The sequence below is a fragment of the Perissodus microlepis genome, chromosome 17 (genome assembly GCF_051167445.1).
Source record: "Perissodus microlepis isolate ML-2025 ecotype Zambia chromosome 17, ASM5116744v1, whole genome shotgun sequence".
Taxonomy (NCBI): Eukaryota; Metazoa; Chordata; class Actinopteri; order Cichliformes; family Cichlidae; genus Perissodus; species Perissodus microlepis.
The window spans coordinates 552,734-570,084 of NC_140477.1; the positions used below are offsets into that span (position 1 = coordinate 552,734).

The window sequence follows — 17,351 nt, forward strand, 5'->3', positions numbered from 1 at the left end:
GAAACCTGCAGTCAGCTGAGACTGAAGAAGTCACCTGATGATGTCGAAACGTTTCTAGGAGATTTTTAGGAGATTTACTTAATGACTGAGGATGCATCAAGATGCATATGTTTATATTTACTAATGGAGTGTATCCTAACTAAATTATCTGTGTTTCTGGCCAGGGTTCCTTTTCCCTTGCAGGAGAAACAAAACCCCACTGACCCAGGCAGCCCCACCTTCCTGTGTCTTGTTGTTATGGAGTTATTTTTGTGCCACTATTCTGAGCGCATGTAAAAACTATTTGCAGGTGCAAGTGTTGCTCTCAACATTTCTGCCCGTGCGCGCTCAACTCTTTCTGTACACCGTTATATTTGTGCCACAAAACCAGCCAATCACAGACTTGGATGCAAAAAAATCTGATTGGCTGTTTTGGTCTCCAATCAGCTCAAAATGCAATATCCCAGAATGCATTTGTCCAAAACTCAAACGAGGCAGTGGCGGAGGAACACAGAGGGGCGGAGTTTGAAATATTACTGTTTCTGGGTCACAAAATAAACTTTTAAGATATTTTCATGTGAGAATGTTGCTGTGTAAACAACACATGGCGAGCGAGCGCAAATGCAAAAACTGAGCGAGAGGGGCTGCTATTGTGTGTGTGTGTGTGTGTGTGTGTGTGTGTGTGTGTGTGTGTGTGTGTGTGTATATAACAGCAAACACTGAAATACATTTTTTGCACGCAGGAATGAATTTTGTTCTCTCAAATTCAGCTTTTCTTCGCTCAAAATAAATTTCTCCTCAGAATGCAACACTTGCACCTGCAAATAGTTTTTACGTGCGCTCAGAATAGTGGCACAAAAATAACTCCATATGTTGTGAGAGGGCAATGAAGGTTATGATGAACATGTAAGAGCAGTACGTTTTGTTGTATTGTCCTGAGGGCTGCTTATCTCCCTCAGTGTGCAGGCTCACCAAAGTCAGCAAGCTGCAGTGCCTGTCTTTACCAGGGGGGAGTGGAGCTGGGATGTGGGGAGTGGGGGGGCAGTGAGCCTCTGACTTCCTTTAGTGTTAAGACTGCTGAGTTCATTGCTGGGACCTCCACACAGTGAGTGGAGCTCGGGTACCTGACATGACCCACCTGTATGCAGGAGTTATTCAGGGCTACATCGCAGATTCAGAGCATAATTTCTTACATCCACCTCAATGGTAACTTTAGTTACAGTGATTCAAACACACTGTACGAGCACAAACTACAAACAAGAACAATGACCCCCACTCCCCATCCAAAACTGCATTTATTCACCCTGATCACCCTTCAAGCCAAATAAACACACGATGGTAAAATGAATAATATTGATTTTGAGAACAACAAAATATTTTGGAATAGTTCTGAAATTCAATTCAGTTTTATTCATACAGCACCAAATCACAACAACTGTAAGGTAGACCCTGCAATAATACATACAGAGAAACCCAACAATCATATGACCCCCTATGAGCAGCACTTTGGCGACAGTGGGAAGGAAAAACTCCTCCTGAATGGTGCAGGGGGGGCGGGGCCATCTGCTGCGGCCGGTTGGGGTGATTTCAGTTATAAATGGGAGGGCGGGTCTTCCAGGAAGCAGTCAAGTCACTAAGGCTGCAGCAGCTGGTGTGGATCAAAAGAAACAACTACAACTGGGCATCGACCACTGAGGGGTAATAGCTACGATGCCAGATGTTGCTGTTGAGACCTCAGGAGCTTGAAGACAGAAGACTAAAGATGGAGAGATGGACCTGATAGCCGCAGTGAAGTGGTTACCCATGTGTTGTTCAAGACACCAGGTCGGAGAGCAGTGCTGATTATTCAAGTGATTGTACCTTCAAATCCTACAAGCTCTAATTAAAAAACAAAATATTTTATGCCTGTCAAACTGTTACCTTTCGTTACCTGTTACACTTGCAATTATTTCATTTTTACGGTCGTTTCAGGTTTTTCCTCTTCTGCCAGCAACGACATATTAAACATTGAATTGTTTTACACACTGGTTGCACATGCCCAGTTACCAGCACAGGCACAAAGTGACAGAGACCTCTTATTGTCTGTTAGGCCGGTGTCTCTGCTTAGCGATGCTGTCTGTTTTTTCCCTTCCACCTTTATCAGCACTGGCCTTCTCCCAGACTGTCATCAGTCCTGCACTCCTTTGCACCTTGCTAACTGTAACCTTCCCGAGCCTCTCTGAGCTGTGGCCTTGACTTATTGGAGAAACTGGGCCAGCACAGGAGAGATGATGAGACTTGACAACAGCCCCATTGATTAGCTGTCCCCCAGGGCTGATCTGTGGCTAACTGCTTGCTGGATGAAGTCTCATATCTCCTTCCTTATTCTTTACACCCAGTGTTGCCAACATCTTTTCTCTCCTCAGAACCAGCTACGTGTCTTGTTAGCTCTAGGACAGCACTATTGCTCTCTTTCCCAGCTAGCTAGTGAAAAACTAACAGGTCTGGCTAGTGGGAAGGTCACAATCACAGATTTGTCCAGTTTAACAGAGTAAGTCCGCAGACGTGAATGATCAGATCCACTGTGGGGATCCTTTGTTTTCACTGATAGACCTCGTACTGGATCTTTAGTCCCTCAGGTTGATGTCATTTTAAAGAAATTACTTTTCCTTGTGACAAACATGTTATGCCTGAAGTGGGTTCAGCTCCAGGTCCTTTTTTCATGGAAAGTGCAGCTGTCAGTTTAATAATGGTGATGACTGTTACCGCCCGCAGGACACACCCACACGGGCAGTTTCAGGAGGAGGTCCTGCTGGCTCTCCTGCCTTTTTGCACAGCTGACTCCCATCAGCAATTAGAAGTATTTAAGGCCAGAGAAAGGTGTGCTAAAGGGGCAGAGAGCCATATTGGTGGTTGCAGCTAGTGCGCTTGCTGGAAACAACAAGGAAATAAGATTAATATTAAAATACGTTCTCTAATCCAGTCTCTACATCTTTGCTCTGCACTAACAGCCCCATCACATAAGCATGGTCCTTTAACAGTTAAACATGGCAGTGGCCATTAGAGTCCTGCTGTGAGATGTGTATGAAATCAGAATAATGACTGACTTTGAGTTTTCTGTCTTTAATCTGTGGGATACAGTGGGCTGGATGTACTCACAGACCTACTAATGGCATGAAGACATGCCTGAATGACTGTGCATGAGTAGCGGTACATCCAAACCCGGGTGTAGGAATTCAGCTTTAAAACTTCAGCATAGCCTCTAACTAACCAGTCTGCAGGACTGGGGAATAATTAGACTTCATAACCTCGAATGATCTCGGTGTCAGCTTGTTTATTTATCAGATTTCACATGTTCTGATGCACCACTGAGACATTTCTGGGTCATTTATAAAATTAATTGCTTTATTGAAGGGTCCATGGGTCAAGGGGACTTTCATGTTTGATGGAGGCGATAAAATTGATATAAGTGAACAGTGCATCAGATGAGTGTGCCAGACACAGAACAGTAACACATCTCCATGCTAACAATGCAAAGAAACTGTTCAGAGAAACTTCAGTCATGTCAGAACAGATCAAGCTGAAAAAATAATAAAATAAAATAATAATATATAATAATAAAAAGAAATAAAAGGTCACCCAGTTAATCCAGGTTTATGCTTTAGATACCAGCTAAGACCAGACTTTAAAACGCGTTACCAGTTAGTGATGACCTCAGCATTGTTGACTTTTAGACGACAGAAATCACAACAACGGGCAGGCAGGCGCTTTATATGTAAGGTAGACTCTACAGTAACACACTGTTGAAAATTGTTGATGCTAAAATAACAGCCTACCTGTAGATGGGTAGAATATTTTTTGCTTTATCATTGTGGTTGGCACTGTCTTTTTCTTTGTTTTATTTTGGCAGTCTTTTGCCTTCAGTGTCTGTTTTTAATGACCTTTTTTCTCTTAATTAGTTTTAGCTGTGTTGCCCACCTGTTTCCTCTTCTCTTGATTAGCCTCGTTGTGTCTCGTTGTGTTTTCATTCATCCTGTTTTGCATCAAACTGTTCCCCGTGTGTTTCTGTGCTTCTGTTACTTTTGTTATTTTTTCTGTTATGTTTCCATCAGCCAAATAAACGGGTCGACTCTTGTTTTATCAAGTCTGCCTCTGAAATTTGAATTTGGGTCCTTCATTCTACACACAACATGAGAAGAGGCATCTAAATGGTGCTTTCAGTCTACAACATATATGAGACACACTACTTTTATTTGACAGTTTATAAACTGCCCTAATATAAAGAGGAGATATGTACGCTGGCTTAAATGTATTTTAATGTGGGAGAGAAGGGCTGACCTGCCCGGGTCTGACTGATGTCTGACTGATGTCCAGAAAGTAAATGATCAGGAAACTTTCTGCAGAAAACCTGGTCTCAGATCAATCCCACTTTAGGTGGAGCAGCTCTCATTTGTAAAGCATGTTAAATATCCAGAGTTGGGACCAGGATGCAGACATTTAGTCCTCCCTGCTGTCATCCCCCCTCCCCACAGAGACCCCAGACTATTAAAAGACAAACCTAAAAATCAGGAAAATAAAATAACTGTAAAAACAAAAATAACACTCAACTGCATTAAAAGTTAAACTAAATGTTGTGTGCTGGGATAGTGTCCTGTATTTATGGGAAGGCAATCAATTTTGCCACTTTAAAAACGTGCTAGAGAGCGTCCCCACCATGAATGGTCCCATTCATACCACAATGAGTTTATTCATCTCCACTGATCGTTAAAGTTGCTCAGGTGCTTTTTCTGATTTGGAATTATTTTTGCTGCATGTGCTGATGTAGCTGATGTAACCACTGTTTCATATTCCTGTAAATCATAACGGCTCTTTTTTAAGGCAGCAATCTTAAACACACCTGAGTTTGTGGCATTGAAGCCGTCCTAAAGCACCAAATCAGTGTCTTCACTCCAAACTTTAATATTTTATTTACTGGAGGGGCTGTTTGAGGAGCTGCCTGTACTTAGAGGAACTATAGCTGGGTTTGGGGCACAGCCTTCTCATGTTGCTACAGAACGTTGACGGGACTTTGAAAGCACAGTCAAGAAGTTGTAGTTGTTAAAACAACACACATGGCATCTGGGTGAGCAGTCTCATGTTTGGTGATAATGTCAGGCTACTGCAGGATGTAAACAGGAAGTATAGACACAGCACTGAAGTCCCTCAGTAAATAAAAAGGTCTGCACTTCACCATCAGCATTTTGATGTTTGCTCAACAATCTCCACCACCTGAATATCCACACACCATCTCTCGTTAACATAAACTGATACACCTTCACCTTTATTTGTACTCAAGGCAAGTGTGTCGTCTCCACAGTGTGTGGAGTGGGTCTGTAGATAGATGGCTGAGTCTGGCACACTTGCAGCAGTCCAGGTTTTTGTAAAAATGACAGGACAACACTGGTTTCATGTTGGAATCTTTCCCTGGTTCTTTGCTCCATCTTGTTTTTGAGAGAGCGGACATTAGCTAACAAAAGGCTACAGGCAGCGGTGGTCATGTGGCCCTCGTGTTTGGTTCAGCATGTAGCCCACCTCTTTTGCCACACCTCTGTCTTGGGTGCTGTTATTGATGGCTGCTCTGTGTATTTGAGCTTGGAAGTGTTACGACCCGGAGACCACTCCCTGAAGAGTCACGTTGTGATCGATTGTACGAGCAGCTTGTACTTTTGCTTGAGGAAGATTAAGTTGTGTTCAGATTTCTCCAGTGTGGGGGGAGCAGGCCCACGTTGAGATGTCTGGTCTGTGCTTTACGGGCTCCAGGCCCTTTGAGCCCCAAGACTGGGAGTCATCTGCACACTCCAGACTTACCCTTTGTTGTGGGGGGAGGTTTTAGGCTGCATTGGGTAGGGCAATACACATGGCTTTGCTGGCTGTACTGCATAGTGACCTGCCTCTTCTTTTTAATTACACTGGTGGTTCTACGGCCATGGAGGGTGGGGTTGGCCCTCCCCATCATTCCCTATTGGATGCTGCTGCCCTCCCTGGGATGTTTGTTGGTTCCAGGGCACGTGGCTGGATGTTCTGATGTGGCTGTTGACCTTGGGGGTGGTGGCTTGGGCCTCTTCTGTGTTGGGGAGGGTTCTTGGGCACCTGGAGTCCTGGGGCCCTGTTCTCAACTCACACCAGGGTGACTGGACTCACCCTGGGGAGGCCAGGGTTGGCTGGCGGTTGCCTCTGGCTCTAAGGGACTCTCAGCCTTTGCGTGTGTACCTCCTTCCTTCCCCTGCTGGGATGGACGTGCAGTTGTTGCCGAGATGTGTGGCTTCAGGTCTTCAGTACTCTTGGGGGCTGCGGCTGGCCTGGATCTTTCTCTTTCTGCCTCTGGCTCCTGGGGGGCATTACTGCGGCTTCCCACCCTGGTTATAAATTACTTTTCGTGACAAAGACACATACACACACCACAGGAAGACAGTTGATTTGTCTATCTGAACATTTTCATATTTTTGTCTTCCAGATGCTGTATGTTCATTGCCATACAGCCTCTGGTTGGAGTCTCCGTTGCCTCATGTCTGCCACTAGACTTGTAGTCAAGACTGCAAACCGAGACCAAGAACAAGTCGAGACGAGACCAAGACCGAGACAAAAAAGTCTTTAAACTGCAGCCAGATGCTGCTTCGTTTCCGTGTTTCAGGCATATTTATGTGTTCTTGCTTTCGCACAGCCCTCCTCACCGCTGTCTACTGTCTCACTCACTGAGAGGACAGACGCTCGCTCCACTTGGCTGTCGCGTCCATCACGCTCTCTGTTTTTCACATGATGATATTATCCTGTATCCTCGCATGTGATTGGCCACAACATGGAGGGATTGGAGCATAGCTGAGCCACTGTGTGAGAGCTGAGCAGCCAAAGGAAATTAAGTGAGGAGCGGCTCTCGCTCAATGGGAGTCGACTCTTCTGATTCACTACAAAGCGCTCTGTAAGCACGGCTCTCAGAGCTGATGCTTTTGAAATGACACATTATCGAACGTTACGTTGTGTGTCATGGATACTGTTGACTCCAGAGGCGGAGCCAGACATTTGATACACACGGGGCGTAGCCCTAAAGGGTAGTATGCATGGTGGGACTAAACCCCAATTCAACCAGACCAGACCCAGAACTGATCCAGAATTAAAACAGGACTACAACAGTTCAAAATCAGGACTGCTTAGGACTTTACTGATACAGAACCAGAATCAGAACTAGATGATAGTAGCACTAAAAATCATCATAGACCTGCACTACACTTGTTTTTTAATTCTACCAAAGTCCACTATTTAGATTCAGAAAAGTTTATATAATTATTTAGCCTTGTTGTGCAAACAAGCCTGCATAACTTAATGCAGCGGTTCCCAAACTTTTTTTGCTAGGTCCCCTTTTGTTTAACAAGAAAAATGTTGTCAAGAATGTGGGATGCTGTTTGTCCGTGATTTAAACAGCCCAGCGCTGCTCCCGATGAAGGGAAAACTAATTCTGCAGGGAGACCTACCTCAGCACTTGTGCAGCTGAGGCCAAAGGGCAGATATGCTTCATCATATTTTCTAGTCTTTGGCTTAGAATGAAGTTGGTTTGGTCAGAGGGCCCGGTGGCACCAGTGTCCGGCAGCCTCGCCTCTGTCAGTGCGCCCCAGGGTGGCTGTGGCTACAATGTAGCTGCCATCACCAGTGTGTGAATGTGTGTGTGAATGGGTGTGTGAATTGGTCGCACTCTGGAGCCCTGAATAGGAGAGGCTGAAGACTGACGTGGCAGAACAATTACTCAGTGCAAACTGTGTATAACTAACTTCTTGTCCTTTAGGATGCTTAGTATGTCTGGTATGTGTGTGCATGTGGCTACAACAAAGCTATTTGTGGAAAAGCAACAAGTGAATCATAAGAACCTTGCAAACAGATACGATACACTTCACATACTTATGGCAACATTCTGTTTTTGTCATTGCCTCCAGAAAGTGTCTTCAGAAACCCTCCACTGTTTCCATAATCGTAATGAAGTTCTGCAAAATGAAACTTCATGGGCTCCCCTGAACGTTAAATACTCATGCATGTCTCATGAGTCTGTGTATGACTGTTTAACAAATTCCAAGGCTTTTTGGACCAACTGCATCACCACTCAGTCATCTTCTGATCTGAGTAGATAAAACTGTGAGCCTGTTTCCTGTGGCCTCTGCCATCCCACAAAAGAGAAAACGAGGCGAATTAGAAAATACTGAAAACTGTTCAGTTCTTATTTTTTAAATGAGTTTAAAAAAACTATAGCAATTCAATTAAATCAATCTCTGCTAACTATGGCCCTGATTTTAACAAATCTTGAGCATCATGATGTGTTGCTATTGTTCCTTTTTGTGCATCTTGTACTGAACTGCAGTACATTGTAACAGTCTACAGTGCCTTGCTATCCTGACCAGCTATTTGTATGAGTACAGATATGAGAAAAGAGCAAAAGTTTGGTCCACTCACCTCTGATTGCAGAGCTGGCACGCGAAGCAGTCCAGGTGGTAGACATTTTCCTTGGCCCTCATAACCATCTCGAAGGCTGGGATTAGCTTGCTGCAGGCTGCACAATTCCCCGTTACACCAAACAACCTGAGGCACAAATGAACAGATGCAAACAAAAATATATGTGTGTAAGTTATCAAATTAAGGAATGAGTGGAAAACTCCTTATATATCTAACTTAGCACTTGGCCTCAAAACTGTTTTCTAATTCGTACCTGCTTTTATTTTTCATACTTTGTGCATTAATTCAAGGATAATTATGGTGTGAGAGTGCTGTTGAGCCAAGCAAGTAGTAATGACTTTATGAACTTCTTCACAAATAAACTTTTAATCATTACAGAAAAAAATTAACCATCTCACTGACACATTATTACTTACAGCTACTTTCAATACCACTGACATTTATTTAGACTCTTTCTCGGATTGATCTTTCTGAGTTAACTTCAGTAATTATTTCCTCCAAATCATCAACGTGTCTTTTAGACCCCATTCCTACAAAACTGCCCAAAGAAGTCCTGCCATTAAATATGACAGTCTCTCTATTAATAGGCTACATATCAAATGCCTGGGAGCAATAATAAGACCTTTACTTAAAAAGCATCTCTAGACCCAGCAGTCTTAGCTAATTATAGGCCAATCTCCAACCTTCCTTTCATATCAAACATCCTTGAAAGAGTAGTTGTCAAACAGCTAACAGATCATCTGCAGAGGAATGGTTTATTTGAAGAGTTTCAGTCAGGTTTCAGAGCTCATCACAGCACAGAAACAGCTTTAGTGAAGGTTACAAATGATCTTCTTATGGCCTCTGACAGTGGACTCATCTCTGTGCTTGTCCTGCTAGACCTCAGTGCAGCGTTCGATACTGTCGACCATAATATCCTATTAGAGCGATTAGAACATGCTGTAGGTGTTACAGGTACTGTGCTGCAGTGGTTTGTATCATATCTATCTAATAGACTCCAGTTTGTTCATGTAAAAAAATAATCTAAAATAAAAATATTCTGTCTCAGAGCGATGCTGAAAAACTAGTTGATGCATTTATTACTTCTAGGCTAAAGTGTTATACCGACTCGCTTTGCTGAATAGTGGTATATCAGGATGTCCTAAAAACTCCTTGAAAAGTCTTCTGTTGATCCAAAATGCTGCAGCTGAAACACTGACAGGGACTAGAAAGAGAGAGCATGTTTCTCACAAACGGGGTTCTGTTCATTGCCTCAATGATTGTAGGGTCTTTGTGTTACAGTATAGGAGATCAGGGTAACTAACAGCTACAGTGATCCAACGACCTGCATCAGTTTGGAGAGGCCTACAGCTCCCATCTACTCACCCTAACCCCACACCCACAGGAAAGACTAATTGGAGTCCTCCTTCCCCTGCCCCTCTGACCCGCTTCCTGTGAGGAAGATGTGTCTGCTCTTCCAGAGACAAAGACCCGAAAGGGTCCAGGACCGGTTACTCTCATGCCTGTAAGCCTGTGTCGACCAACTGGCCCCTCATCTTCAACCGGATCTTTAACAGATCTCTGGAGCTGTGGGAAGTTCCTTCCTGCTTCAAACGCTCCACCTTCACAGGATTAAAGTACTACAGGCCTGTCACCCTTAAGTCTGTGGTCACAAAGTCCATCGGAAGAATGGAAATTACATCACAGAGCACCTGCTGGGCTCCCTGCAGTTTGCCTACTGGGCAAACAGGTTGGCTGAGGATGCACTCAGTATGGGATTGCATTACATCCTGCATCACCTCAACCAGGATACTGTTTGTGAACTTCAGCTCAGCCTTCAACGTAATCCCAGACATCTCCATCTGAAGCTCACCCAGCTTACAGTGCCCGCCTCCACCTGTGACTGTATCACGAGCTTCCTGACGGACAGGCAGCAGCAGGTGAGGCTGAGGAACGTTACATCGCACACCCCAGAGGTCTGTTCTCTCCCCACTGCTCTTCTCCCTCTACACTAACGATTGCACCTCAGGAGAGCCACCTGTGAAACTTCTGTTCGCAGACGACAACAACGCCATCGGTCTGATCCAGAACGATGAGCAGTCCACGTACAGAAAAAGGACCAGCTGACCTGCAGTCCAATCCTTCATTAGTGTGCACAAACGTGGCCAAATAAAGAGGATTCTGATATAGAGCGCCTTCAGGTGACTAATGTTGAAATGTGGTGCAATTTAAGTGACTGAATCGATATGTTTGTGAAGTGTGTTTGGAGGACACATGCATCACCTTATGTTTGTGTTTTGTAAAGTGTTACTGTGGGAAACACAACTTCTTATACCACCACTAATAGTAGTAGTATTCAGTTTAAAAGACAGATTTTATTGTGACCCGAGGCAGCTCTAAATGTGTTCAGTGCTGAACCATCTGGAGAACAGGAGGAGCTGCATGAGGACGCTCTTCGTGGACTGCAGCTCATCATTCAACTCCATGATCTTCAACATCCTGACCACAAAACTGGACCACCTTCAGATCCCCCAGCTGGCCTCAGTCAGGCTCCCCCCCCCGACTGTCACGCAGGACCGGATCCCCGCAGGGCTGTGTCCTCATCCCCCCACTGTAGCCCCTGTTTACACATGACTGCACACCAATCCACTCAGCCACCGTCATCGTCAAGTAGGTTGCTGGCGCCATCGTGGTTGGGCTCATCTCTGACAGGGCAGCGGTAGAGAATTTGTCCCGCTGGTCCTCCGAAAATAACCTGATGTTGAACGTTCTTGAAACAAATGAACTCATCATGGACCTCCTCCGTGTCCTGACGAAGAATAACTAGAACAGGAGCTGCTGCTGGCCTCGTACCGCTCCTCGTGGAGAGCGTCCACTCTTACTGCTTGGGTGTTTGTTACGCAGGGACAACTGCTGAGAACAGGACAGCTGTGCAGAAGGTAATTAACACCACCCAAAAAATAATTGGCTGCCCTCTGCCAGCCCTGGAGGATATTGTAAGCCTCTTCTGCCTCAGGAAAACCAGCGGCATCACAGTTGACCCCTTGCATCGCACCCATCCCCTGTTTGACTCGCTGCCCTCCGAACGGCGCCACCTCCAGACTCACAGCTTCCTCCTCTGGGCCATTCGGATTATTAACAAACATCCACCCATCTGAGCCACGGTCTGAGTAACCTCATCGCTCAGGCCACTCACACACACACTCTACTCAGACCAAATCATCTGCACTACTTCCACGATCTTTCCCACCTGCACTCTAACATGGGCCTTCCTGTTGTTGTGTTTATTTCTCCTGTTTGTTATTTATTCCTGCTGTCTTATTCTATTCGATTCTATTCTGGCAACAAATCACAAACTTGTACATAAAATATTTGTATGTACAGTTCATGCTCAGATTTGTTCTTACACCCTGTTTATAAATGAGGCCTAATTATTTGTCTTCCCTTTATTTCCACATCGTTATACTTTTTAAAATGAGTTTTTAGTCGTCTCATAGATGTTAGAATATCTGTGAAGGTTCTCGGTCATCCAGCTCATCGTAGTCTAAGGAGCTTGGAAAGAAAAGCGTCTGGACTTCTTTAAGTTGCTTGAAGACGTTTCACCTCTAATCCGGATGAGATGACCATAGATGTTAAACCAGGTCCACAGGTGCAGCTGAAGCGGTCGGTTCGTTGGTGAACGTGTTCGGAAACAGTCAACTGAAATTTCTGCTTTGAGCTCAGGATTTACTTTCACCATTGAACAAGTTTGACTCCATCTGTATCTCACGCATGTATTTTATTATTCTGGGAAATTCACTAAAGAGAATTATGGAGATGCAAATACTTCTGTTGCTTTTGGTGAAGGAGAAGGAGAGTGCCAGGCGTCAGAGAGGATTTTTCCACTGAGACATACATGGCCCCAGTCACAAAAATACGCCACAGTGAAAAATAGCAGGGCCACAGCTTGTGCCATCGAAATAGATGGGACGTGGCCAGCTCCGTTGCCCAGGGAGGACCTTATTATTGTGTTCCCTGCTCCAGGGACATTAATGTGAGTATTTGTTACTACACAGTGACCAAGACCAGGCTAGCAAGAGCAAACACATATCTGATAACAAAATCATATTACAAAACAACCTATTAGGCAGAGTTCTGGAGGCACTTTTAGCCTCCATTGTTAAAATGATAAAACAGCATGCCACTCAGTCTGTAAGAGATCACCATCTGATGAATGAACTCGTGGGATATGCAGGGTTGTTTATTAACCTTCAGAAAGGATGTTTCCCAGAGGCAAAGAAGCAGATAGATTGTGCTCATATGAATATCTACAGAACTAAGGGCCATTGTCAACATACCTTCAGACAGTGAAGCATCTCTCTTGTTACACAGCAATTGGGTGAAAAACAAATAGGACCTGTTTGATGGATTAGTGTTGCCTTAATTAAAGGAATTTTGCCTTTCCATCGGAGAAATGAAAATTTGGTGGCATCTCTTCTGATTTGCAGAAAACTGGATTCTGTGAAAGCTTTTGCTGATTTGTCCACTTGCAGAGACACTGAGTGTTTGTGGACAGCAGCTTTGTACAACAACTGTTTGAACCTTAAGTTACACTGTAGCTTCCTCACACTGTACACGGGCACATGTGAGGTCTTTGTCATTCAGCAGCTGAATCAGTATTTGGATAATAAATGATTGCCCTTCAAAATAAATCATTCAGGACTCTGTTTGAATCTAAATGGTATTCAGTTTTGCCATTTTCTGGGTCTATCCATGCTCTCTTCTCACCTCCTGAAAATGTATGGCAGCCTGTGCAGTGGAACAGAACTGACACAGGACTTTGCTTTAGAAAACTTTAGGTGAAAGTCCTCAGGTGGTTTGATATGAGGGATGGTTAAATCGGTAAATAAGCCGACGACTTTCCTCTGAGACTGATTGAATTAAAATGTAACACGAGAGCACAAAACCTTGACATTAGTATCATTTTATCTCACGTAATGCAGAAGTGATTGCAAACTGTGCTAAAACAAAGCCAAAAAATTCCCTCGTGATGTTTGCACAAACATTAACTGACTGCTACACATACACACCCAAATATGATCGGTTCTTGTCCAAGATGTGTGTTTTCAACAAAACTTTAACTATAATCACTCAAATTTCAATAAAAAAAAGGATTCATATAAAAAGTTGCACTCTTTGGGAATCTCTCCTTGTGCTTTACCTGGTAAACCGCATATTATAAACAATGAATTAACTATACTATAAATTAGCTTTCATTGACTTTTCAATCAGCCGAGTGCAACAACTCATTAAAGTTTGTAGACGGTGTTATCACAACAAATGAAAATAAATAAATGTAATAAATTTAACATTATTTTTTTCCAAATGTGAAAAAAAATCAAATTAATCAGTTTTGAGGAGACCCCCCCCCCCCAAAAAAAACCAAAACAGTAATATTCAGCTATTAAACTAAAATATTTTTGTCTTATCAAAGATTTGTTTAAATTCTACAAAATATAACAAATAAAACAAATCTTTAACGTTTGCCTGGGGCTGCACTTTAATCGGCAGCTCAGTGTTTTATAAGCGTTGCCTCTAACAGTGACAGAGTATTAGTCTGAATGAAAATGGTTAATTTTGAAATGATGCATTAATTGATTTTCTACTCAAAAATTAATTTAAAAAACTTAAATGTTTCAAAAATGATATGCAAACGTCATCGCCTACCTTTCTGTATGACTTCAACCATCTCCTTAAAAGAGTCAACCTTCTACAAACCTATACTAATGGGAACATATTACCAGTTTGAACGTATTCCTGGAGTCTCTTAAAAAGCCGAGTCTAAGCAGGGTTCAGTCTTTGTTGTACTGTTGGCTGCCAAAGGCTGTTCAAACAAGTAGTGCACAGTAGACCTCGGCTCACCCAGTGAGGAAGGAAGATGGATGAAGTTTACCTGCCATCCGTCTTTCACTGCTTGACCAGTTGTACAAGACCCCGGGCCTGATGGTACCAGACTGTCACTGGTAACAAATACAGCAGTAAAATAAGTACTGAGGTGCTATTCACATAAAATTCTCCTCACAATAACAACGAATGCAAAGAACCCAAACCATTGATGTCCAAAAATGATGTATAACAATGACGGGTAAAAGTGATTGAACACGTTTACTGGAATCTATTTAAGACTTCAGGCAGAAGCCGTGATGAGAGCTTCACGACGCCTCCTGTATGGTGAAACTGGTCGCACAGATTGTTCGAGTGATTTTGGCCCATTCTTCCACACAAAGTCCCGAAGGTTCGATGACGATTCAGCACCGGAGTCTTGCACGGTGAGGGTACATGCAGAACGTAGCGGTGAAATGCAGAACCTATTGTTTGTTTGAAACAACCATACCTGCAGGTGCTCCTCGGCTCTTAGACAACTCTTCTGACCATTTTTCTGACTCTGTCTGAAATCTTGTGCTCGCTGGAACGACAGTAGATTATTGTGCGACCAATGCCACAGTGTATTTGGCAACCACAGGTTTGTGACAGTCTTACGAGAGCTCACCATGAGGTGTTTCTTGTGTGACACATTTTATAGGCCATCAGCTGATATTAATTTGCACTAAGTGGCAGGACTGCTTTCTAATCACTGATACTGTCATGACTCTACATGCCTTTATGCATCTGCCTTTTTCCCTGTGTCATTATTACTTTTAACTTAATTATGGACATATATGGTTGGATTTCTTTGCATGTGTGGATCGGATGGGTTATTACTGACATCTGGTGAGAACTGAATAGAAAATTGGTGACGTGTTGCTTATTTTACACACAGATTTGTCATCTGCATCTTGTCCAGACTGTCGGTGGTACGGCGGTTGGACATGTGTAGAACAGTGTTGCTTGTGCTTTAAGAGAACACCAGGCATCACATATGCTTCATACCCGAGAATAATAACGTATCTTTAAAGAGGTCAAATGTTTCTTTTTCTTGATAAAACACGTTTTTGCTCATTTATTCAGCTTCCATGACTTCACCATACTGTCCCACACCACATAGCCCAAAATGGTCGAGTGACACAGCGGCTCTAGTGACGGCTTTTCTGTTGGTCGCCATGCGTATTTCTAAACCTGCTCTATAAAATATTAAGTAATTTAAGTCCATATTAAACCACGGGTCTTATCACAGTTTTCCCAGTGCTGACTCGCACTAGGTAGCCAGTGGCATAAATACAGGTGTGATACTGAAGAACTTCTAATGCTTGTGTGAAAACATCTCTGGAGCAATAATGGAAAAGAATAATAATAGTTTCTTAATGTGATATTGTTTCTACTAAGTGGTCGTTAAACATGGCTCCAAATATATCTGTCATCAGGTTGCTGTTGAATGTTGTCTGATTTTATATTTTATTTGCACCACACACTGGAGACAAATATAATATGTGAAGAGACTAAATCTGATCTGCAGGCACAGTTAAATAAATAAAGAGACATCAGTTGACCCGTCTATCATTCATTTGTCTGAGTTTTCCAGCACAGGAGAACAACTGGATTAATCCAGCTTGGACAGCAGCTGCTGATAGCAGCAGAGCCTCAAGCAGCCATCTGAAATCCTGATAGCAGTCTTGCTCTCCACTTCCTTCCCCAAACCCCAATCTCTTCTATCCCTCTTATCACATCAGTTGCTCCAGCCTCAGCAGGCATTCATCAGCTGCTGGATTAGAATTTGTTTCCTAACAAACCATTGATCATCAGCCTATTACTAGGCAAATGACAGTTAATTACCCACTACATTAACCACCGGGACCTGGGGACTGACTCCCTGTGCCATCAGTCAACATGATGAATGTGGCAAGTTCAGTAATGCACAACCATTCCCTCATCCGCCTGTCGTGCTGAGAACAACCCCTGGATCTCACTTCTAGGCACCCAGAAAGAAATCTATGGCAATCTGCATAATTACAGACCCCGGGTTAATAACAGCCAAAGGATTTCTAGCATCTCACCACAGGATTTTTAATGGGGTTGTTCTTTGTCCAGTTTTGTCTGATTTGGAATTTAGTCACAGCCAAAAAAAAGTTTAAATGCTAAAATACAACAAAAACCAGCAAAACAAACGTTGAGAAAAGCACAAGACGGAGAACGCAAACAGAAATCTGCTGCAGGTGCTGATGTGAACTGTGTTAGGTTAATGTTAAGGTTGGAAGATCTAATTAGACTCACGCAGTTTACATACCCTGCATGTATGACTAGTGGTTGTTATTTAACACATTTTTATTTCATTTACTGTGGGAATAATCTGAGACTCTCCTCCTGGAGTCCTGAGGGAGTCCTGAACCTGAAGCTCTATCAGTTCTCATCTGCAACTGGACGCTCCTAATGATGAGTTATTGCTTGCTTTCAGAGACTGGAGCCACATGGAGGAACAGTGCCCTGACCTGTATGTCCAGAAGAGAAGCCACATTATTACTTATTTACCATCTACAGAATTTGCTTAAAGAACCAATGAACTACTGGTGGCGTCAAGCTAAGTTACAATGAAACCCTTAAAAAAAACCCAACTAACTTGTGTTTATTTCTTGTTTTCTAACCTTAACCTAACTCACCTGGAGTTCAACCCAGTTCTTAATTGATAATGTTGTTTTCAGCGTTTGTACTGAGAGGCTGCCACACACACAGACGGTGGTTTTGTTATTGAAGAAAGCTGAGAAAAAAGTAGTTCAGAAATACATTTCCAGTGCCGGGCGGCTGGTGCAGCAGTCAGCCATCAGCTAATCAGGTTTCCTCTAAAATAAAAACCAGTAGTGTGCTGGAACCAGTATCTGTGTGTAGAGTAAGCTGGATCGAGAATGAACTGAGCGACACTGGGTCACTGGGCTATAAGCTGGGCACAGAGTAAATAAACAGGCTCACAAGCTGAACCACAAACTGTGCACGACTATGTGCTGGGAATTCCTGGTGGCAGCTTGGTGCTATAC

General features: G+C 43.3%; 1 protein-coding gene across 3 annotated transcripts in view; it reads right to left on the reverse strand.

Annotated features, from left to right (window-relative positions):
• Positions 1–17,351, reverse strand: part of lmo3 (LIM domain only 3) — a 48,925-nt gene that overhangs the window by 2,330 nt on the left and 29,244 nt on the right. For all 3 annotated transcript variants that reach the window (XM_084909622.1, XM_084909621.1, XM_084909623.1), the window contains one exon: positions 8,431–8,556. In XM_084909622.1, the coding sequence (XP_084765748.1) occupies positions 8,431–8,556 (126 nt within the window). The remainder of the gene's footprint in view (positions 1–8,430; positions 8,557–17,351) is intronic.